Source organism: Alnus glutinosa, chromosome 14 (assembly GCF_958979055.1).
Source record: "Alnus glutinosa chromosome 14, dhAlnGlut1.1, whole genome shotgun sequence".
Lineage (NCBI taxonomy): Eukaryota > Viridiplantae > Streptophyta > Magnoliopsida > Fagales > Betulaceae > Alnus > Alnus glutinosa.
In genome coordinates this window covers 1,721,199-1,744,993 of record NC_084899.1, presented here as the reverse complement: position 1 = coordinate 1,744,993, position 23,795 = coordinate 1,721,199, and the positions used below count along the sequence as shown (strand labels likewise).

Below are 23,795 nucleotides of genomic sequence, written 5' to 3'. Positions count from 1 at the left end.
TTTCCAACTCGACTACCTTCCTGTCGAAGTTGTCAAGCAGCCATGCACAGGAAATGGCAGCTCCTCCCAGGCCCCTCCTTCGATTATCCCATTTGTAACGTCACTCTGGGGGCTCGCCTTCCCGGGGATCTCGGTCTCCACCCCCCAGGGGAGGGAACGGTGGAGGCTGTCGATTGTTCCGAACTCCTGGATTCGGGTTGTGCTGAACAATATGCTCTGGTAGGGACCTCCTTTGCCGGCTGGCTTGGCTTCCAAAACGCGTGTTCACCACCATGATAGATTTCTTTTTCATGAGAAACGAATAATTGTTCCTACAGACGGCGCAAAACTATTGGGATAGTTTCCGGTATGGTGTGAATCAGCACGTCCTTTGAGTGTTCTTCAAGCTTTTCTCAAAGATCCTATGAGACAAGTAGAGTTAGGAGACCATTCCAGGGGTCTCACTCCGATACTTAAGTTAGTGTCTGAGGGAAAAGTAGTATGTACTTCTTAATTGAAAAATTCAATCCCCCATTTCATACCTGGAGCATGGGATGTATTTATAGTCCTGACTTTGTTTAGCAATGAGTCATCCCTTGGGATTCACGTCCGGGGATGACTCATCATTTCTGACCTTCCTTCCCTGCTAAGGAAGGCATCTTTAGTACCTTATCATTGTACTGAGCGCACTTGCAAGTGACATTTCCGATGCTCTGCATGTGGCAAGATATTCTTGGTACTCTGTACAAGGCATTATGGCGCCTACATCCTTCTGCATCATCACCAGCGCTTAATTTGCACAAAGCATTGCAATATGCTTTTTAGGTTCCCAGGACGTGCTTGTGTTGGGCCTTGCTAACTCGGAAACTATTTTGGAAACTATTTTTGGAAACAGTTTACCAAAAGCTTCTTTAGCAAAAAAATAATAAAAAATTATTTTATATTTTTTATCTAAAAAGCAAAAATAAAAATCGATTTGCCAAATGAGCCAATCATCCAATCATCCAAGGTCTTCTCTCTTGCATGTATCCATAAAAGCGACAACTCACTACAAAAAAAATTACAAATTGCCACGTTCATTTTGACACGTGTACAGTGTCGTACACGTGTCAAACAGTTTGACACGTGCATTTTGACACGCGTGAGACGTGTGTCAGACGTGCAAGTCATTAACTGCACAGTTTGACACATGTATTGAGATACACGTGTCAAACCAATTTTTTTTAAAAAAAAAAAATTCCAAATTGAATTTTTCATTTAAATAAATTTTTTATTTAATTATTTAATTGTATTTTTAAATTAAATAAAAAATCTAATTAAATAAAAACTTCAATTTAGAATTTTTTTTTCAATTTAATTTTGTTATTGTTTATTTAAATTTATTTGGGTTAATAAAGAAAGACATAGAGAGAGTAGAGAGAGAGAGTAGAGAGAGAGACATAGAGATACAGAGAGCGGCAGAGAGAGATAGGGAGAGAGCGAGAGAGAGAGAGAGAGAGAGAAAAAGATAGAGAGGAAGAGAGAGATAGAGAGAGAAAGGTAGAGAGAGAGAGACCGATAACCGAGCAGAGAGAGGTGAAGAGGGCGTCTCACTGGCGGGAAGGGCGGATGCGCGGTGGCCGGAAGCTGGCCGATGCGGCTGTGACGGAGAGGGAGAGAGAGAGAGACCGAGAACCGAGTAGAGAGAGGTGGAGAGAGGGCGTCTCACCGGCGGGAAGGGCGGATGCGCGGTGACCGGAAGCTGGCCGGTGCGGCTGTGACGGAGAGGGAGAGAGAGAGGGAGAGAGAGAGAGACCGAGAACTGAGCAGAGAGAGATGGAGAGAGGGCGTCTCACCGGCGGGAAGGGCTGATGCGCGGTGGCCGGAAGCTGGCCGGTGCGGCTGTGACGGAGAGAGAGAGAGAGAGAGAGAATTCAGATCAGAAATGGGTAGCAGGAAGCTACCCATTTCTGATATATATATATATATATATATATATATAATCTATTATTATATTATTATATTATTTGAATTTTAAAAATTATATATATATATACACATATATAAGCCGGCATTTCTCCCGCGCAGCTGTCCTGGCCAAACAATTGGGCACGTGTACTGAGTACACGTGCCCAATCCGGGTCGTGTATTTAAATACACGTCCCCAATTGTTGAAATTCTATTTAATTAAAAAAAATTATATTTGAGAAAAAATAACAGTTTGACATGCGTATTTAATACGCGTGTCCAATTGTTGAAATTCTATTTAATTAAAAAAAAATTATATTTGGGAAAAAATAACAGTTTGACACGTGTATTTAATACACGTGTCCAATTGGACACGCGTATTAAATACGCGTGTCCAATTGTTGAAATTCTATTTAATTAAAAAAAAAATTATATTTGGAAAAAAATAACAGTTTGACACGTGTATTTAATACACGTGTCCAATTGGACACGCGTATTAAATACGCGTGTCCAATTGTTGAAATTCTATTTAATTAAAAAAAATTATATTTGGAAAAAAATAACAGTTTGACACGTGTATTTAATACACGTGTCCAATTGGACACGCGTATTAAATACGCGTGTCCAATTGTTGAAATTCTATTTAATTAAAAAAAAATTATATTTGGAAAAAAATAACAGTTTGATACGTGTATTTAATACACGTGTCTAATTGGACACGCGTATTAAATACACGTGTCGAATTGGACGCGTGTATTTAATACGCGTGTCCAAATGGACACGTGTATTAAATACACGCGTCCAATTGTGAAGATGGTACAATTAGACACGTTTTTCAGAAGACACGTGTCTAATTGGACGCGTGTCTATAGTAACCGGTACTGTAGACACGCGTCCAGTTGTAGCGATTTTTGTAGTGACTTGATCCGACCTCATTTCCAAGTCAAACGCCGAGGATTCCAAAGATTTCCTTCCATATACACATGCAACTGTCTTCTATATGTATATTGAATAATGCTACATATCACTCTTGTCTCTCCCCAAAATTGATGTGGTTCTTAAAATTACCATTGGATCAAAATTCAACAGTGGTCTATCATAAATTCAATGGTGATTTTAAAAGCCACATCAATTTTGGGGGGACACAAGGGCGATATATAACATTACTTATATATATTTCTCATGTCTCGACTCTTCCTCCACCATCACAGCAACACCACCAACTTCTTCTAAGTTCTATGCTCATTTTTTCTCTCCAAAGAAAAGAAAAAAATGGCAGAAATATTCCAACCAGGGATCACAACCTGGCTCCCACCCAATGATATTGCAGATAGATTTCGTAATGATGGCGAAACTATCAAACTAGCCTCAACCGATTACGGCCATATAGTTCAAGAAATCCCAGCAAAAGTTTTTCATCCAACCTCCATAAATGATACCGCAAGCTTGATCAAATTCGCGTACAATAATTCTAGTGTTCCTATAACCATAGCTGCCAGAGGTCGAGGCCATTCGGTTCGTGGACAGGCTATGGCTCGTAATGGGGTTGTGGTCAATATGACATCTTTGGAAAATCGTATAAATGGGTCTGGAATATCAGTCTTGACCAGCCCTTCGTTGGGCTACTATGCCGATGCCGGCGGCGAGCAGCTTTGGATCGACGTGCTGCATGCAACGCTAGAACATGGACTTGCGCCGGTTTCGTGGACCGATTACTTGTACCTGACCGTCGGTGGGACGCTCTCCAACGCAGGGATTAGCGGCCAAACTTTCCGGTTCGGTCCTCAGATCAGCAATGTTCATGAATTGGATGTTATCACTGGTATGCATACAATCTCTATGTATTTTCACATTTTTTATAAGGAGTATGACGTTAATCATATGCCAAGAGACCCCGTTATTCCTTACAAAAAATAGTTTGGCAATTCAGGCACAGGTGCAAGACATGTGCTAATTAATGTTTTCCATTATAAATAATGACCAATTTTGACACGAGAAATTCAAGTACATTGTGGCAGTTTATAATGTGTGAATCAGGAGATATTGGGATCGATCAAGATCCCCTAGAATTAATCTTAGAGTATTCAAACAATCCTATATTTATTTTTCATATTTTAGCTTGGTTATTAGAAAGCAAATATCGTAATAAATATTGATATGAAAAATACCTAAATCATTTAATTTCAAAAAAATGATAGAGATTTGAATAAATCTATTTTATATAATACTCGAAGACTTCTGGGGATCTTTAGCCAAGAATTTGTTTTTTGGGCTTTTCGAGAGATTAAATGAATTGGTCATGTTCAAATTTATGGACAGAAAACTAAAATATGTTGACCTCCTCTCAGTATATTTGGTCAACAAATATAAACAATCACTCCAATCTCTTCATTCCAAATTTTGATAATCTCAGTAATTTCAAAATAGATAAAACCATGATTTTTTTTATTTTCCTATTCATGGTGCATATATGATAGGACTCTTGCAAAAGGGAAGACAAATTAAAGTACGTACCGTGGATTTTATTAGCTAAAATGTTGTGGGTTTAAACTAATTACTGCCCATCGACAACGACTTCAATTTAGTAATTGATTTCGAGAGTACATAAATAGTACTAGTTTTCATGAATTTAGCTGTTTTGGGCTTACTTACGAGTTATGAGGTTTTCTAATTTGTTTTGTGCAGGAAAAGGGGATCTCGTGACTTGCTCCAGCAAGGAGAACTCCGAGCTATATTATGCGGTGCTTGGAGGTTTAGGCCAATTTGGGATTATAACCAGAGCAAGGATTGCCCTAGAGCCAGCTCCAAAAAGGGTACAATTTACATGCACCATATCCTCGGAAGTTGTCTCTTAAGCTTGTTTTATATTGTATTTACTATAATTCCTTACAAATTTACATGATATCTTATATTTTAAAGAAACAAGTGTCACGTGATCAAAAATATATATTTTAATAGTTGACGTGATAAACGTCACATTAAAACTGGTAAGAAACTTAATAAAAGCTATACGTATAGTAATACCCCTGACATCACTCATATATGTTAGGAAACCTCCGATCCCAAACAAAAAATCTATTGTCACATAAATGTAGAATCTATTTATTACCATTTCATGCATATATATTTTCCATTTCAGCATGTCTTTTACGAATAACATATGCCAACGTACGCTCGCTTTTAATTGCGATAATTAACCTTGTTAATTTTCTTTGTAGGTTAAGTGGTTACGAATGCTTTACAACGACTTCTCTGCATTTTCAAGAGACCAAGAACATTTGATCTCAACAAATGGAAGGAAGCAAAGCAATGCATTTGATTATTTAGAAGGTTTGCTTCTACTGGACCAAGGCCCTCCAGAGGTTTCCTTTTTCCCAGTACCCGATCACTCCAGAATAATTTCCCTAGTAACCAAACACAGCATCATCTACTGCCTAGAAGCAGCCATATATTATGATGATCACACACAAAATAAGGTGGACGAGGTACATTTATCATAATCGTCATCATGATTTGTTCATTAATTAGCTAGACACCCTTAAACTATATGCTATAAATAGTAATAGTTTAAGGTTTTCTTTCAAAGAAAATCCTTCTAATTCAGTCTATTAATATATACGACTTTTACGTGCATTTTTTTAACAGAAGCTTTAATTTGTTCATAGTAATACAACAAATTTACCATGTTTTAATTTATTCACTTTGTTTCTCTTTCTTGTATATATAGGAACTGCAAGTTTTGCTCAAAGGGTTAAGCTTTCTTCCGGGGTTTGTGTTTGAGAAAAATGTGTCGTACGTAGATTTTCTGAATAGAGTCGGAAGTGAAGAGCAAATACTTAGATCAAAAGGACTATGGGATATTCCTCATCCATGGTTGAATCTTTTTGTACCAAAATCTCGTATCTTGGATTTCGATTCGGGTGTTTTTAAGGACATCTTTCTTAAACAAAACATTCCCGCTGGACTCGTCATCGTTTACCCCATGAACCGAGACAAGTAAAGTTTCCGGCCGGCCAAGTTAAACTACGTACATATATATCTTGCTTAAAATTATTAAAATACTATATATATATATGCATGGTTTTGATCATTTCGTATAATTTGAAAATATAAATGTACGTTAAATGCTTCATTGCAGGTGGGATGATAATATGTCTGTGATTATACCGGAAGAAGATGTTTTCTACGTTGTAAGTTTGCTGCGTTCAAGTGGCTTCAATAATTGGGAGGAATTTGATCGACAAAATGGAGAAATATTACAGTTTTGTGATAATGTTGGCATCAAGGTTAAGATGTATCTTCCACATTACGAGACACAAGAATCTTGGATAAACCATTTTGGCTCAAAATGGGTATCTTTTCGAGAGAGAAAAGCTCAGTTCGATCCGAAAATGATATTAGCTCCAGGACAGAGAATTTTCAATAAATAGTCAGCCACATATTCTTGTGATACATTAATTCTGGTTTAATTTTTAATAAATACCTTATTATGCATTAACATAATTACTATTAATAGATGAGGCAAATGGAAAATGGAACTTTTTTGTGGATATTTTGTTGTCTTTTGAGGATTTGAACGTGCATGAAGCACTTTGCCCTGATTAATTAGAGAAAGAAACCCCTCAACATATGGCAAGTCGTTGCTGATTTTGTTTTTTCTTCCTTGGCAATAGCGTGTTGCCCTGATGCATTTTTATTAGAAGTATGTGATTTTTACATGTATTTTTAAAATTTTATATAAGAATAGCATACTCTAAAGATACATGTTAGTTTAAATCATTTTTTTTTTTTTTTTGAACAAGTTACATGTGATACCATAAGCCATAATCAAAGATTTTGACTTGGGTGCGGTCTACAAATAAACAAATATTACATGAACAAACGTTTGAGCCACTTTTTGACAATAAAGAACTCCTAACAAAGAAAAGATGGTTGATCTAGGTACACAAGCCATAAAAAGTCCATTAGTATTTGCAAATTCGACAGACAGACTTTCGAAAAAAAAACTACACTAAAAAACAATTACAAAAAAACCCAACCCAAAGCTGTGTTAGGAGGGATTGCCTTCGTTGGAGGAAGATGGGGAATACTTTTGAGGGGTGCGTGTCTTGCAAAAGTCGGTGGAAATGCACAGATCAAGCTTCAAAAAATAGATGTTAAAGACTAAAGCTCGGCCAAGCAAAATGCGGGCGACACTAACGGAGCAACCGCTCCCCCTACGGGACATCTCGAGAGAGCCTTCTTACCTGAAAACCACATGAAAAAAATCCAAACACAAAGCTTCGTAGCCTTGGAAGGATTAGGATAAAATTAGCCTCCACCGAATCTAGCTTGGAAGGAAACAAAACTCCACAACCCTAATGACTGTGGTAGCACCTAACCTCAATTGGATCTCACCAGGAAGGAACAAAAAAACCTTCCTAACCCTAGAAGCGCTAGGGGGTAAACCAATGCAAAGCAAATAAAATAGGTAAAAGCATAAAGGAAAGGAGATATGAGAGGAGGGAAGAGAAAAGACCCTTCCCTCCTCTCTCACCGACTGCACGAAGAAGGAGGATACCAGGATAGAGAAGAGAGGTTTTGAGAGGGCCGCTAGGTTTTTGTATTAGGTATTGTCAGTTTAAATCGTTTTGATTAAACATCATGCTACAAATCGTTTAAACCCGTCATTTGCATGCAATGCCCATAATGCACCAGCTAATAGTTTCAAAACTTGGTTTTCTTTACTCAACCAAACTTGTAAACTTAATTAGGTTACATGTTGGGCTAGGTTTTGGCCCAAGCTCAGCATATGCAACGCCAAAAAATGTTTAGTGTTTAGTTAGTTTGGTAGAAGTCTTTGAGTCTTTGTGTATCCTTTTTGGTTGGAAGTGTTCCAGTTTTTTTTCACTGGAGGGTTGTTTTCTGTTTTGGTTGGTTTATAAAACTTTAATTCATATAAAAAAAAAAAAAGTTTAGTTCTACGTACCTATAGTTTAATAGCATTAGTTTTAGTCAAAATTATTGACTTCCCCATTGAAGATTTCTGAAGTTAGGTTGTATTCCTAGCTTCCTTATTTTGAACTAGATATTAACTTTTTTTAATGAAAAGGCAGCATATATACATACATCAGCCATCCTCAGAGCTGAAAACCAATTAATGTCTTCACAAGAAGCTTACTTAGAAAAATGAGATTTTAATTTTCAACAAAAAAAGAAAAAAAAAAAAAGGACCAATGAATTTGTGAGGAGTAATTTAAGCTCAAATTGTTAATGCAATAATTGCTACAGCTAGAAATAGTACTATTTTACATATATTTTAACTGTATTTCAATTAATATTTTATGTCAACAAAAGATTAATTTCTTCAGTTATATATTCCATAAATATTTGTGTAAGTTTATATATATATATATATATATATATATATATATATATATATATATATATATATATATATATATATATATATATATATATATATCTGATTCAAAGCAATAGAGGTGTAAGTTTATATAGGGAGGTCATGCGCAAAATGTTTTCTTAATTTTATTCTAGACAAAATAAGAGCTTTAATTTAATTATCGCTATTATATGCCTAAATTAATGAGTAATATATAGTAGAATGAATCGTTTTTTTTCTTCTTCTTCTTCTTAAACCTATTACTAGCTAGGATTCCAGCTGGCAACGTAAATTTATTTATTAAATAAAAGATGAACAGCTCTCTTATAAAGCCCGTCACCTTCTGTTTAGCACGATACGAAAAAACCGCCACCGGGGGAACAAAAAGTTGCAAAACAATGATCCAAACTGATATTTATCAACTATTACTTTAAGGACAACCACTTTATGGTCTGTCCTATATTTGGATGGTTTGCCCTAGCTTTCATTGTACCCTTAAGACACATACATATATGGGTGCATGGTATCAGGGCCGGCTCGATGAATTTGAATTAAAATGAAGCATTGCTTTTTTAATGTTAACGACGTACAGCCTAAAGGTCTAAGACGATAAAGTTAAATAAAGCATTTTTTTTTTTTATATATTTAAACAATATCTATTTTGATATTGGTATTATATTTCTTATTTAAAAATTACTCTTTAATTTCACCTTTTAGAATCTCATTTTCAATTGATAATATGCGTAATCAATTTGATTTTTGTTTAATTTCACATTGTTAATTTTAAGTAGGATTTTAAAACTTCTTTATGTAAAAGCAACTGCAACAACTAACAAGTATTGTTAATAAAATTTTATAAGTGATACAAAAGAATCAAGTCTTTTTATATAATTTAATATGTCAATTAGAGCATTTTCTTTTTCTTTTTTTTTTCAAAAAAATTCTTTTAAAAAATTTATTTATGAAAATATATCTAAACCATCATTATAATAATAAATATCATGTTTTAGAAGACCCTTCAAGATTAAGACAAATTTGTTGCAAACTATAAATGTCAAATATCTGAATTGTGAATTGTTGAAAAATCACGAAACTAGAGAAGAACATAAGAATTCAATTTTAAATAAGACTCGAAGGAAAATAAAGAGATCGACAAATGAATAGTTATAATAAAGAGTACCAGTACTGACTAATTTGTACGTAATTGAATATGATGCGAATAAAGCTAGATGTTGAAGACTCTTTGAGTGTTTAATATATGTTGCACAATGCAATCAATTATTCTTTTTTTTAAAAAAAGTCGTAAACAATATTTTTTAGAAAGAGAAAAAAAAACGTTTATTTTATAATTATTAATTAAAGCCTTAAGCGACCACCCAAATGCCCTAAGGCTTGAGCCGCCCTACGTGGGAGAATAAAAGTGGTATATGAATTACTTGCAATCATTTTGTTGGAGAGGGCAAGGGGGGCCAAAGTTGTAGCTCAAAACCTTTTGTGTCTTGTTCAGACACGCAGGCCATCTGTGGTGTATCATTTGGGATCTCTTTCATACAGATCCCAATAGGTGAAAGAAGTCTTTCATGAGGATCTATAGAGTTGGACAACTAATTATGAGCAAGGAATTAAACATATATATATATATATAAGCATCGATATCAACAAACTCATGATTTGGAGGGCTTTCAAGTCAAGTTTCCCCGTGTCTTGAATTAAAGCCGATATATATGTTGGCCAGCATTTTGCACTGTCATCCATCCGACACTCATGCAACAGCCTGGTCCAGACCAGACCCTACTGTTGTTTCGACATTTTATCTTGAATTTCCTCAATGTGAACACTTCCCTTCTTTTGAAATTTGCAAGTGCATGCTTCCATCATGCTTGTTTGGGGGACGCCTGGACTAACTTGGTGTACGTTCACATCTAAAAGTGCTTGACAACAAATTAAAGCTGCTTTCAGAAGAAAATGATTGTCAAAAGGGTAAATCAGCTAGCGAGTACTCAATTAGTTTGTAGTATAATTATTGTCTGTCAACACGCACAATAATCAATATGCTATATATTTATATACGTACTTTCTTCATTTTGTCTTTATTATGGCACTTCAAGATTTTCTTGGATCGTCTTAAGGATCTTATGAAATGATTTTGATTTGGATTTTTGCAGCATAAAAATATAACATGAAAAATGATTGTTGAACAATTTTTGACATAATTTTTATATAATTTTAATAATTTTTTTTAAATTAATCATTGAATCTGTTTTTCTATATGTGAGATCCTAAATATCTAATGATTGATCTTAAAATTTTTTTTGGTTAGAATTGTATAATAATTATACAAAAGTTGTAAATGTATCATACCTCTCCGACCAGCAAAGAATTCATACTCCAAATAACTACTGTGTTAATTGGCATCTACCGTTTAGCTAGACAAAAAAGAAGTCATCTACCATTTACCAAAAAAAGCTCGCGGCTAATTACTTGATTATTGAGGTCGAGGCACTAATCCAAGTGTCCAAGGTTTACATGTGTGTTAGCATGTACCGCATTTAATTGGTGGGTTGTGCGTATACAAGATTCTCCTTGTTATGGAAAAAAGAAAAGGAAAATTATATCACGTCTAATTGGTGCATAGGTCATGCGCACGAGATTCCCTTCGTTATTAAAAAAATAAAAAAACTGGAATACAAGTAAGAAAAAGAGAAGGATTAGAGTGTTTTTCTTTTTCCTCTTTCCTCTATATATGAGGGATAGATCACAACAAAAAGATTGCTCGTTAGCGTCCACACTTAGTGAACGCTAAAAGTTTTAAAGTTGACAGTACTAATGAGTATTAGCGTCCTCACATCAATGCTAATACTATATCGAAATATCTATATGGCCGGCCGGGCATGGGAGCTGGAGACTCATGACATGCCTTTTAAAAAAAAAAAAATTTATCATGAGGGTGTATTTTAATTTATTACACTTAATTAATATGTTAAATACTGATCTAACATGCATGTTAAGTCTCAGACCTTCTGGTGTATACAAGACACAATCCTTTGTGTGCATATATATATATATATATATATATATATATATATATATATATATATATATATATATCACTAAAGAAAACAAATGATTCTTTGATGGTGCCTACTCCGATTCTATATAACCGAGAGACTCCGAGACCTAAGAATTAATGATTCTTTGACCATATTTTGGCGGTACCAGTTTGCTCACGTGAATAAGCAGGATTGCCTAAGAGTGCTCCTAGCTCTTAAGGGTAGGTAGCTTCCCCTAATTTCCTGCAGGTTGGTCTCCCTCTATTAGTAGGTTACTATGGAAAAAACCTTTTGAAAATTCTAGGGACGACCTTGTTTAGTTTCTAAAAAAAAAAAATACACGACTCATCTGATTTGTTTCCAATTGGATTTACAAAATGTATAACCTCTAGTTTTGCAGGATCTAATAGTTCAAAACTCTTTTTCTTCTCATTGGAGATATTATGTGAAATGTGAATGAACCTACTACTGAATCTAATTAATGAATTCAAATTAAAGTAAAAAAAAAAAAAAACGAAAAAGGAAAGTAATAAATATGGAGATGACTTGGCAATATGACCGTTGTTTTTCCATGAAAAATTGATGGAAGTATTAATTTGGTAAATGACTAAAGTAGTAAAATTGTTATTCTATATTTCTTCCATCTCTTCTTTTTATTTTTGCACAGTAGGAAAACCATTTTTTTTGCACCATAGAACACATTCTTAAAAACTAGCTCGCAATGAGAAGCGTCCGTATAAGATTGTACTTAAATTAATCATGTAAGACATTGCTTAAGATCGTAACACTCTCCCTGGCTTGATCTCTAGAGACTATGTTGATGCTCTCATTCGTTAGGTTTTATCTAAGTTTCACTCTAATTGCTGTCATATCCACCAAATTAGGTAAATCATCTTTGATTAATTTATTGATTCAGCATATTGCAACTATACGACTTCTGATTCTTTTCAATTCTCCAAAAAATCATTTCTTTCTAAACTCTCAGTCCTACATTTTACTTAAATATTCCAACATGTTTGCAGCTTCCTTAAGCTTGTGGCACTCTTGTCATGAGCATGCTTCCCCCCATTATTCCTCCTCCTATATATCACGTCTTTTAAAAGCACTTATAATACTGTAATACCTTCCAAATCAACTTAAGAGCTGAATATTAATAATATTTGTTTACTTTATTCATCAACCCAATAGATTTATATAGAGTTACAAAAAAATGTGATAAACATAAATTACTTTTATAATTAAAGATATACGTATCTTATCATTAATACTACATAGAGATGTATCTTATGATTATCCTATCACTAACAGCTATTAATAAAGATAATATCTATTTTTATATAACTGTAGGCTCCTACCATTCTATTCCTCTTAAATTGGACTTTGTCCCCAAAGTCCTAGGAAACATATGGATTATGGGCTTATAAGTTGTTGGTGTTTCAAACGTTGCCGTGGCGGTCGCTCGAGCCGTCGCTCCTAGTGCCTCTTATCGTTGGGCTTCAATGTGCTTTGTGGTACACGATGGGGGTTGAGCAAGTGGATCTGAATTTTGGTTGCAACTCCTAGCTTCTCCTTCAGTACTATGACATGATTGAGGTGTTGCTATGGTCCAGACTTGGCTCGTGGCAACTTCTACGTAACCTTGGTGGTAGGATTTTTTGGGAAAACTTGGTATTATTGGTGGTGGGGCAACAGTGGTTTGGTTGAATGAATGGGTCTGTGTGATTATGGCCAAGCAAGGTGGTGAAGGTGGTGAAGTTGTCGGATTGACTAGTTGGTAACTAGAATCAATGGAAGATTCTGATAGGGAAGGGTATGGTAACGTGACTGGTTGCGGTGATGGTGAGGCTTCAATGGTTGGGTTATTAGGTTTGATGGAGTAATGGTCGTCTTGTGATAGTGTGCTTCAAACATTTGTTCATTTCAACACATATCTCCTCCATTCGCTTCATCATGCTCTCTTGTTCCAAATGCATGTTGGTCAACATCTTTTGTTGAATAGATTTCATGAATTTCAACTACTTCTTTAATCGTTCCAAACGATAGTTGTCCATGGCAAAATTAACGTCGTAACGGATAGATAAGGGTAGTTTGAGAAACCTTAATACCTTCTAAATCAATTCAAGAACTGAATATTAATAATCTTTACATACTTTATTCATCAACCCAATAGTTCTATATAGAGTTACAAAGAAATGTGATAAACATAAACTACTCTTGTAAAGATGCATCATATCATTAACACTTCATAAAAATGTATTCTATGATAGTCCTTTCACTACCAACTATTAATTAATAAAGATAATACACAACTTCTTAGAGATAACATACTATCTATTTTTTCTATTATTATCTACTACTAGAATCTTAAAAGAAGTAATACTTTCAAAAGACAAATAACAGCTATTTCCATATGATAGACTCTAACAAACACAAAGATAAGAGAATGTTTATTCTGTGGATGATCGAGTAGATTTTTCATTTGCTCCTTTGTTTGTTCACGTCTGCAAAATATGTTAGGCTTTGTGTGAATGTGTCATGGTAAGCAGGTACACAATTCATCTAAGAGATCGAATATAATTGTCGGGTCATATCTCTAATAAGACAGTGTGGACCAGACTCGATTCGTTAGCTATTATTGTGCTGATCAGCGACAGCTTGCGGAGGGAGATTTTGGTATCTATAGAGGTACGTGCTCTAGGGCCGGCTCAAGTGATCGATCTTAGGTGATTCATGAATATGGAGATTTTGGTATCTCTAGGGCCGGCTCAAGTGATCGATCTTAGGTGATTCATGAATAGGGAGATTTTGGTATCTCTAGGGCCGGCTCAAGTGATCGATCTTAGGTGATTCATGAATAGGGAGATTTTGGTATCTCTAGAGGTACGTGCTCTAGGGCCGGCTCAAGTGATCGATCGATCGATCTTAGGTGATTCATGAAACAGTGACCCGAGGTTCACCAGATCGACTCAAGTACGTACATATATATATATTACGTTGGCCTGAAACTATATATATATCTACAAAGTACATCAGTTTGATTGGCCAAATATCTCTCTCGTAGACTGTGACTGTTAGTATATATATACGTACGTTGATACACCCACGAACCAACCATTTTGATTGATTGATTGATTTTCTAAAGAAAATTCCACCTGAACTGACATGCAGCCTACATGAATACTTGGCCTAAATGACACTTAATTGGAGTACTGCTTGTTTCCATCCCTCTTAAACTATTACCTTGATGGCGCGCTAATTAATTTATGGGTTAAAGGTGTACGTGGTTTCTAGACGTAGAAACACGTTTTAGAAATGATGATATCACAAAACTATTACATTAACTAATTAGAGCATTCACAATCAAATTCTTTACATACAATATGTTAATATAAAATAGTTAATTAAAAGCTACTGTTTTTATTTTAACTAGCTAATGTCTTTTTAAATACAGTTTAATTATATCTGGTTATCTACTATTTTTTTATATCATTTGGAGAGAGAAAATCATAAAAAAAAAAAAAAAAATTTAAACATTCATCTACGGTGGTTCCTACCGTAGATAAAATGCAAAATACATTTGGTTTAAAAATTAAAGAACGTAATGAAGATTTTTTTATTTATTTTTATAAAATTAATCCAAGCTAGTGTGATGCTCTTACCAGACAAAATCCTTTGAATTTCCCTTAAAAGTCTGGTGCATGCGCTTGGAAAAACTAATTGGTCCAAATTCGTATTTGGTGCATGGACAACCAAATCTATTTTATCAGATATTGTAGGGATGAGAATCGTGAGAAATAGTTGTCATCAGCATTTGAGGAAATTTATGTAGACATGCTATTGTACCACACATAATCATGACTCGATATTTTCAAAGATTTCCACATTTTGCTTGATTATGGAGGAAACATCTGCGTTTTGTCTTTTCAAATGTTTGAATTATTCTAGAAACTGTACAAATGATTTTTAAAGCATGATTGCAGACAATCTTTTGTTTTGTTTTGTTTTTAAAGTAATATATTCCAAGAAAATATAGCACGACGACCAACTTTTTATACATTTGGTTACATAGAGGACCTAACTATCACTATTTGGACATGTGGAAAGGCATGCTTAATTAGTTGTTTCACAAAGTTTCTTCATTTTACATTATTCAATGCATGGTAAGTTAACTATACAAGCTATCACTTTAAAGGATTTTTTTATTATTATTTTTTGTTGGTATTTGACAATAAATTAATTAGCATTAATTTCGTTTTCATGGGTTGTTACGTATATGTGGATAGACATGCATGGAAAAACATATGCATGACATGTATTCCCAATAACAAATTATAGGGTGTTTATAGAATATTGAAGCATGGTACCATGCATGGTGGGGGGTCTTGCTATCCGATAGCTACTCCTACCTATGAGATCTTTAGGTCAAAGATATTCATCTGTTGAATATTTGGGACGATTTTGTTTAGTCTAATCTCAATTCCCAATCAAAATCTTTGCCTCCAGACCTGACGATATCTTTGTCTATACTGTGCCTTCAATATTTGCAAGATATTAACAATAAGATATAAATAATTGATAGTACGTACTTTAATTAATTTGTTAATTATTCTACAAATAAAAACTATGTCCATAACTATATGTTTAACATTGGCAGGGACTATTTCTTGCAAATTAATCCAGCAGATTCTCCCGTGTGTATGGCATGATATTTGTTTTCTAGCAATATTTTTATAAATGCATGCTAGATGCTGAATATCAAACATAGTAATTTATTGACAAAGATTATATACTACTTCTTATAATTGGCTTTGAAGTATGCAAACAGCTAGCGTATACTAATTAATAATCAGGAAAAAAAAATGCTGACATGCAGCAGTTTTAAACAATTTAATTTGGACGGAATGATTGAAATAAAAAATTCAAAAACATTAAGAAATTAATTGAAATGGCCGATACAAATATTACTCAATGATTAAATATATATTTTTCCTTTTAAAATTGAAATTATAGTTGTTTACCCATGATATATAGATGGAATTGGAAACATCCTTTTTCTTTTCTTTTCTTTTTTCTTTCTGAGACAATATCTAATTTCCCTGTCCCATGGAAAAAAAAAAGATCTAGAATTGAGATTTGGAGTGATCACTTCTGAGACAACATGGGCTGTTTAATTATCATTAGAATCCAAATTGACTTCCACCAATTACATGTTGCGTTAGATACTCACAACCAAGATCTACAATGAAGAAAATTCTAGTTTGATGTTCACACCAATTGATCTTTCTCCATCAGTATTAAATCTCAAGGTTGAAGACAACGCCTTGATTCGTAAGAATTGCTCCAAGCCAAAAAGAAAATCTCCATGCAAGATCCTTTTGACGATTACCTAATTTTGACCACTTTTCATCCTGGCAGTGGCCGGATTGGAAACAACTAACTAATTTCTAATTTAAAAAAAAAAAGAAAAAGAAAAAATACAATTTGGTACAGAGCCAATTGACCAAACTTGACTTATCGTACTCATCCAACCAAAAAAACAAAGGACTAACCTTTTTTGTTTTTGGATGAATAAAATGGATTAATCTTGACCATGAGAATATGATCAACGGTCTATCCTTATTGTCTTGGTCCTTGATTGATGGGTCCACAGAATGAAGACTTGGGTTGGTGGATTGGATCATGATCATTATGATGCATAGACTGGTAGATAAAACATTAAATTTTAATCCTATGGCACGAGCAACTCGTGGCGTTGGGAAAGAAAGAGAGAGAGAGAAAGACAAATTAATCCAAGGTCGATCGTCATAACTTGTCCTACAGTAGCTTTGAATAAACATACACGGTAGGTAACGCCGTCGTTTCCTATGCAAAAGCCAAAGATTTTCTTATCTGCAGAATATTAAAGGACATCCCTTGTTTCTTAAAAATTGGGACCCTCGTTAGGAAGAAATAGACTTTTCAGTGGACGCCTTTTGGATCCAGATTTATGGACTACTCTTATAATAATGATTCCATTACAATTTTCATATAATGTATATCGGGTGAAACCCACACGTGGGACCCATATGCATGAGTCCCACCCAATATGTTTGGGTTGTATGAGAGGGGTTGTAATGGAATCACTCTCCCTGCTCTTAATAAGTTACAATCTTAGGTAGTGTTTTACATGGCTAAGTACTAAATATTTTGAATATAATATTATTAATTTATATTTTTTAGTTTATGTCGATTTGTATTTCCTTGTATAAGTCGATTTATGTTTACTTGTATATGTCAATTTATTCAACTATAAATAAGAACCTATGTATTGTAAATAATCAAGTTATTAAGCACAATGTAACCCTTTGGGCTTTATATTGTGAACGTAGGTCATAGACCGAACCACGTAAATTCTTTTTTTCTTTTGATGAGGGAGAGAGACTAGAGAGAGAAAAGAGACATAATTTATGAATGCCGGCCCCAATTTGCTCAAATCGCTCATCTAATTGATCATCCACGATCTGCTACAAACATATCGCTTGTTGCTCCTCATGTGTTACTTCTTCGTGTTCATGCACATCATTTAGGTCTACAAAACATCTACCCCTTCCGCCTCCTCATGGCGTCATGAAAAGTAACTTGGGCTTTGATACCAGCTAATGCAACATGACGTCGTGGGTCGCAAAGATAAACAACAAGAGACTCACAAATCTTCTTGAAACCTAGATTCTATCTAAGGTTTGAGGCAACATCATCAAAAAAGAAAAAAAAAAAAAAAAACTCAACTTTGGGTAGTTCTTAATTAATAAACCGATCCAAATAAAATTCAACTCGATCTCCTATTACAACTCAAGCTACGAATTTGTAATAGTAGGATTACTTGGGGATAGCTAAAAATTAATCCAAAAAGGAAAAGGGCAATCAAAACAAATCATAATTATATTGGAATAAATCGCCAACTAATGAGATTCTTCAATAAATTCGTCGTTAAAAGAAAAATCCTTTATTATGGGAAGCTTTATCATTAATGCGCTTGATCTTTGGATTTTGTCTTTAATGCACTAGTCGAATTCTCGATCTCTTATTCCCAGATCGCTCCTTGCCCAATCGCATCTCATCCGATTGCTTCTTTAAAAGACTATTTGATCGCTTCCCAGAAAGATTATTCGAGACAACACTTACATATGCTCCTATCTTCCTTAATTTACACGCGTCCTGATCTACATCATATCACTCATGAAATCTCTCAATAAACACCCCATAGTGTAGATAGTATCACAGCACGACAGTTCTAAGAGTAATATGATCCTAGTGGGACAAGTGGGGTTGTTTTGTCAAACTCAACGAGTACCTTCCTCCTCATTTTATCGATTGAACAAGTAGCAGCCTCCATACCTAAGCCCAAACCAGGAGCGTCCATGCCCGTGGAATATAAGTATACCTAGGGTTTTAGATCATGTACACTTCTGCAATCTATTATTGTTTATAATTGTTGTCTCCAGGAACGGAACCGAAATGTTTACTAGCATTGACCAAAACATTAATAAACCAAGAATTCCGAATTATAATAGGGGCTAAACTTAACTTTTAGTTGCAGTGTCCTTAAAATCTCGAGGAGATTGCTAAACCAAGAAATCCATTAAAATCTCGAGGGAGAACTACATTTATCCCCCACTCTCAATCTACTATATTTGTTGCAATATCTCCTCAATCTTTCAATTTGGTTAATGTATACTAATAATCTACCATTCTGGTTGCAAGGTCCCCATTTTGCCGCCTCCCCCCCCCCCCCCCAAAAAAAAAAAAAAAAAAAAATCTCTAAAAAATAAAAACAAAAAAAGGGGAAAAATCACATTAAAAAAATTTAGGAAAAAAACAACTAACCAGACTCATGACGCGGCATGGGTTATTTTTTCTGAATTTCTTTTAATGCTCTTTTTTGTTTTTAATATAAAATAATAATAATAAAAATTTATGGTATTTTTATCTTTTAGGAAAAAGATGAAGAAGAAGAAGACATTACAACATTAATGATAGATTAATAAGATACATTAATCAAATTAGAAGAGTAGTAAGATTTTTAGGTGTGTACATGCGGGTGGATAATATATGTTCGCATCCGCTATCCGCAACTATCCGCTATTCACATATGCAGAATGCGGTTAGTAAAAATCATTATTTGCATATGCGGATGCGAATATCGGTTTTAAAAGATGCGGTTCGCGTACACATCCTTTAGATATACTATGTATTTTATATATTTCTTATATCGACATTGTTTTGGTGTTTAATACCAAATGACGTCGTTTTGAATTAAAATATAAGTTATGTCTACATTAGCTTGGTTGTTTGTTGCTTTCTCGTGCAACACTTGGGCAAAAAAACAAAAGTAATGTGAAATTAATATACTTTTAAAAGATTATGGTTTAAAAAAATTAAAACAAGTTCAAAACACAAAAAATCAGACTAAATTATTTTTAAAATCGTTTAAAATAGGCCATAATGAAGACTCAAAGAAGGCCTAGCTAAAAGACTAAAATAAGCCTACTATCTAATATGCAAATAACGGATAATAATCATATTTAATAACTACAATAACCGTGTCGATGTAATTAGCAAAAATATAACGTCGATACGATTGTGAATATTACAAACCCTATAAGACATTTCAAATTATATAATAGATTAAAACGCCTAAGTATAAAAATAAAATAAAAAAGGAAAAGGGCCCAACTAAACTCCCAAGAATAGATTAAATCTCTAATTAAGACGACCAAGACCGCAGCGTCTCCAATTGTGCCGTGTCTTCGTACTTTATGACTTTCGCAGTACGTACGTGAGGGCAATCAAATTGGGATGGTTTTGGCGGTGGGTATAGTACGTAGTTATTGTTTTGGACCACGTGATCTTGTTGGCTGGCAAACTTGGATCCCCAGAAAGATTTCCAGTATCTTAGAATAGTCCCACCCCCCCAACCTTCTCCACGAGCACCCCTAGTCTTTATCCATATTTTTCTGCACGGCCACCTCTCTCTCTCTCTCTGCTTTGCATGCGGAAGAAGCATATATGATCAAAACTCAAGCTCTCACTTACAAGACCAAAAAAAAAAAAAAAAAAAGCTATCATTTAGAGGTAACTTTTTTTTTTTTGACAATAAATTATTAGCATTTCGTTTTCAAGGGGTTGTTACGTATGAATAGACATGCATGGGGCAAACATATGCATGACATGTATTCACAATTATAAACATGCATGTTTCTTATTCAATATATAATCTGGCATAGGTGCTTTCCCTCTCTGCGAACCACAGCCATAAACACCACCAATTCCTCTCATTTCCTCTCTTTCTCTCTCAGAAATGGCTGCTAATTTTCCAAGTACACCAAATTTCATAGTCCTTTTTTTAATATATATAAGCCGTTTGATGCCCACCGTTGGAAATCCAAACCCATGGACGAATTTGCTGCCAGCCAAACTTCAAACCCTCCAGATCGCAAATAGGCTCCGTGATGACCCTGATGCCATTAGATTAGCCTCTAGTGACTATGGCAATATTGTTCGAGAGATCCCAGCTGCCGTTCTTTATCCATCTTCCTTGAATGATATTGCAAGCTTAATAAAGTTTGCGCACAGTAGTTCTTCTCCTTTTAATATAGCTGCCAGAGGCCAGGGCCATTCTGTTCGAGGACAGGCAATGGCTCGCAATGGGATTGTCGTGGATATGACATCCTTGAGAAACCACAGAAATGGTTACGGAATCACTGTCTCCTGGAGCCCTTCAATGGGTTTTTATGCTGATGTTGGGGGCGAGCAGCTTTGGGTAGATGTCTTGCATTCCACGCTTGAACATGGACTTGCACCCGTCTCTTGGACCGACTATCTGTATGTGACGGTCGGGGGGACGCTCTCTAATGCCGGGATTGGTGGGCAAACCTTCCGTTACGGTCCTCAGATCAGCAATGTGTACGAAATGGATGTTATCACCGGTATATACGATATTATTATACTGGTTTTTAAAGATATATGTATTGGCATGATATTATGAGTCTTTTCATTGGGGCCTACGTTTGAAACGTTTTGGACATAAGTTCACACGGGGTCCTAGACAGAGCATGTATTGTCTTTTTGTTTAATTTCTAGTTGTTATTGTGGTTCAATTATTCTCTGATAATTTAGTTTTTATGAACTTTCACTTTGCTGCATGCACCATGCAGCTATATATATATATATTTAGTTCGTTTAGGGTTAACTGATGTGGTTTTCACTTGCTTGATCCAGGGAAAGGAGATTTTGTAACTTGCTCCCCAGATAAAAATACGAAGCTTTTTTATGCGGTTCTTGGAGGTTTGGGCCAATTTGGGATTATTGGCAGAGCGAGAATTGCACTAGAGCCAGCACCAAAGAGGGTATGTACAGATCACCATTAATTGACTCAGATTTGTTTTTGTCGTTCCCACTGTCCAGTCTAATGTCGATTTTTGAAGCTTTCTTAACTCAGTAATGTGTTATCATGATCACAACGTCTGTCATGATGATGCTAAAGACTGACAAAAATCCATCCAACTACTCCACAACAAGAATTTGCATTATCAAGAACGATAAAATTGATTAATTAAGCAAATCTAATATATATCTGGTTGTACATCACATAATTAGTATTTGGAACCATCTCATAATCCCTCTTTTAATTTACTCTTCAAAAATTAAAATAATTTCATGTACTCCAATTAACTCCATATGCTAACCAACTAGGGACCACCGTACATTTTTTTTTTTTGGGGGGGGGGTGGGTGGGGGAGGGTAAATTGCCATTATTGTCGTTATTGTTGAGGAATTTTGATCTCGCAAATTCTTTTAAGGGGGAGTGTCATAATCTCTTTTAAACGGTAGAATTAACATTTGAACTTAAGATCGATCTTGACTATTATCCCATGTTAAATTATTAGTAATATTTATTTCAAAAGCTTAAATAAATAAAAATAAAAATAAAATTATTTATTTAAATTAATATTTTAACCATATGCATGTATGTACGCCATTGTTTATTGATGTCTGTGAACTTATTTTTTTCTAGGTCAAGTGGGTTCGAATGCTTTATAATGACTTCTCTGCATTTGCTAGAGACCAAGAGCGGTTGGTTTCAATCAACGGAAGGAAGCAAAAAAATGCACTCGATTACTTGGAAGGTTTGCTTCTCATGGACCAGGGTCCTCCGGATAATTGGAGATCATCCTTTTTTCCATTATCCGATCACTCCAGAATTATTTCCCTTGTAACCAAATATGGAATCATCTACTGTCTAGAAGTAGCCAAATTTTATGATGATCGCAGTATTAATTATGTGGACAAGGTACGTATAGTACATGCATCATAATGATCATCATCGTTCTACCTTAATTATAGCAAATTATATATATTTAAAGTCTTTTCCAATATAATGTATAATTATTTTTTTTTTTCTTAATAGGAACTCCAAATTTTGTTTGAAGGCTTGAGCTTTATCCCGGGATATTCATTTGAAAAAGATATCTCATATGTAGATTTTCTTAATAGAGTTCGAAGTGGAGAGCTAAAGCTTCAGTCACAAGGACTGTGGGATATTCCTCATCCATTTTTGAACCTCTTTGTACCAAAATCTCAAATCTCAGATTTCAATTCCGGTGTTTTCAAGGATATTGTATTTAACGGGAACATTACGACAGGACCTGTCCTTGTTTACCCCATGAACCGCAACAAGTGGGACGATAGGATGTCTGCGGTTATACCTGATGAAGATGTTTTCTACACCATAGGGTTTTTGCATTCAAGTGGGTTTGATGACTGGGAAGCCCTTGATGCACAAAACAAAGAGATACTGTTGTTTTGTAATAATGCTGGTATTGAGGTTAAGCAATATCTTCCCAAGTATTACAAGACAAAGGAAGAATGGAAAAACCATTTTGGCAAGAAATGGAGAACTTTTCAAGAGAGAAAATCCCAGTTTGATCCGAAAATGATACTATCGCCGGGACAGAGAGTTTTCAATAACAATTAACATATCAAATATTACTAGTGATTGGAGTTTAGCATTAATTAGAAGGGACAATAGGGGTACTTATCCTTTTTCTTTTGTAGTATTTTGTATTTATATTTTGTTGAGGGTTTTTGTATCATTGTTGATAAGTAGTTTTCAGAAGTTTAATTTAGGAGATATAATATATCTTTTTGTAAGGGTCCATATTTATATATATTAATGGGCTATTTGTATTGGACATGTTCTTCAATTCTCTTGCCTTTTTTTTTTTCTGAATTATTTCTTTCTCGGACAATATTATGATCGATTGTTCATGCAGTAGTTAGAACTTAATGGTCCAGAAATCCGGCCAGTTGGAGTACCCACTGACCATTGAAAATTTTCTTGATGCTATTGTTTTGGTCAAACTGTTGTTGCCATTACCTAACTTGAGATACACGGATCT

General features: G+C 34.8%; 2 protein-coding genes across 2 annotated transcripts; both read left to right on the top strand.

The window, feature by feature from the left end:
* The first annotated feature begins 42 nt into the window (after positions 1-42).
* On the top strand, positions 43-6,356 carry LOC133857465 (cytokinin dehydrogenase 3-like). The gene is made up of 7 exons (XM_062292740.1): positions 43-219; positions 318-351; positions 3,161-3,748; positions 4,612-4,739; positions 5,145-5,411; positions 5,654-5,922; positions 6,065-6,356. The coding sequence occupies exons 1-7, from the start codon at positions 43-45 to the stop codon at positions 6,354-6,356; spliced, it is 1,755 nt and encodes a 584-aa protein (XP_062148724.1).
* Positions 6,357-20,619: 14,263 nt separating this feature from the next.
* On the top strand, positions 20,620-23,582 carry LOC133857599 (cytokinin dehydrogenase 3-like). The gene is made up of 4 exons (XM_062292866.1): positions 20,620-21,323; positions 21,616-21,743; positions 22,412-22,687; positions 22,805-23,582. The coding sequence occupies exons 1-4, from the start codon at positions 20,696-20,698 to the stop codon at positions 23,369-23,371; spliced, it is 1,599 nt and encodes a 532-aa protein (XP_062148850.1). The 5' UTR covers positions 20,620-20,695; the 3' UTR covers positions 23,372-23,582.
* Positions 23,583-23,795: the final 213 nt, after the last annotated feature.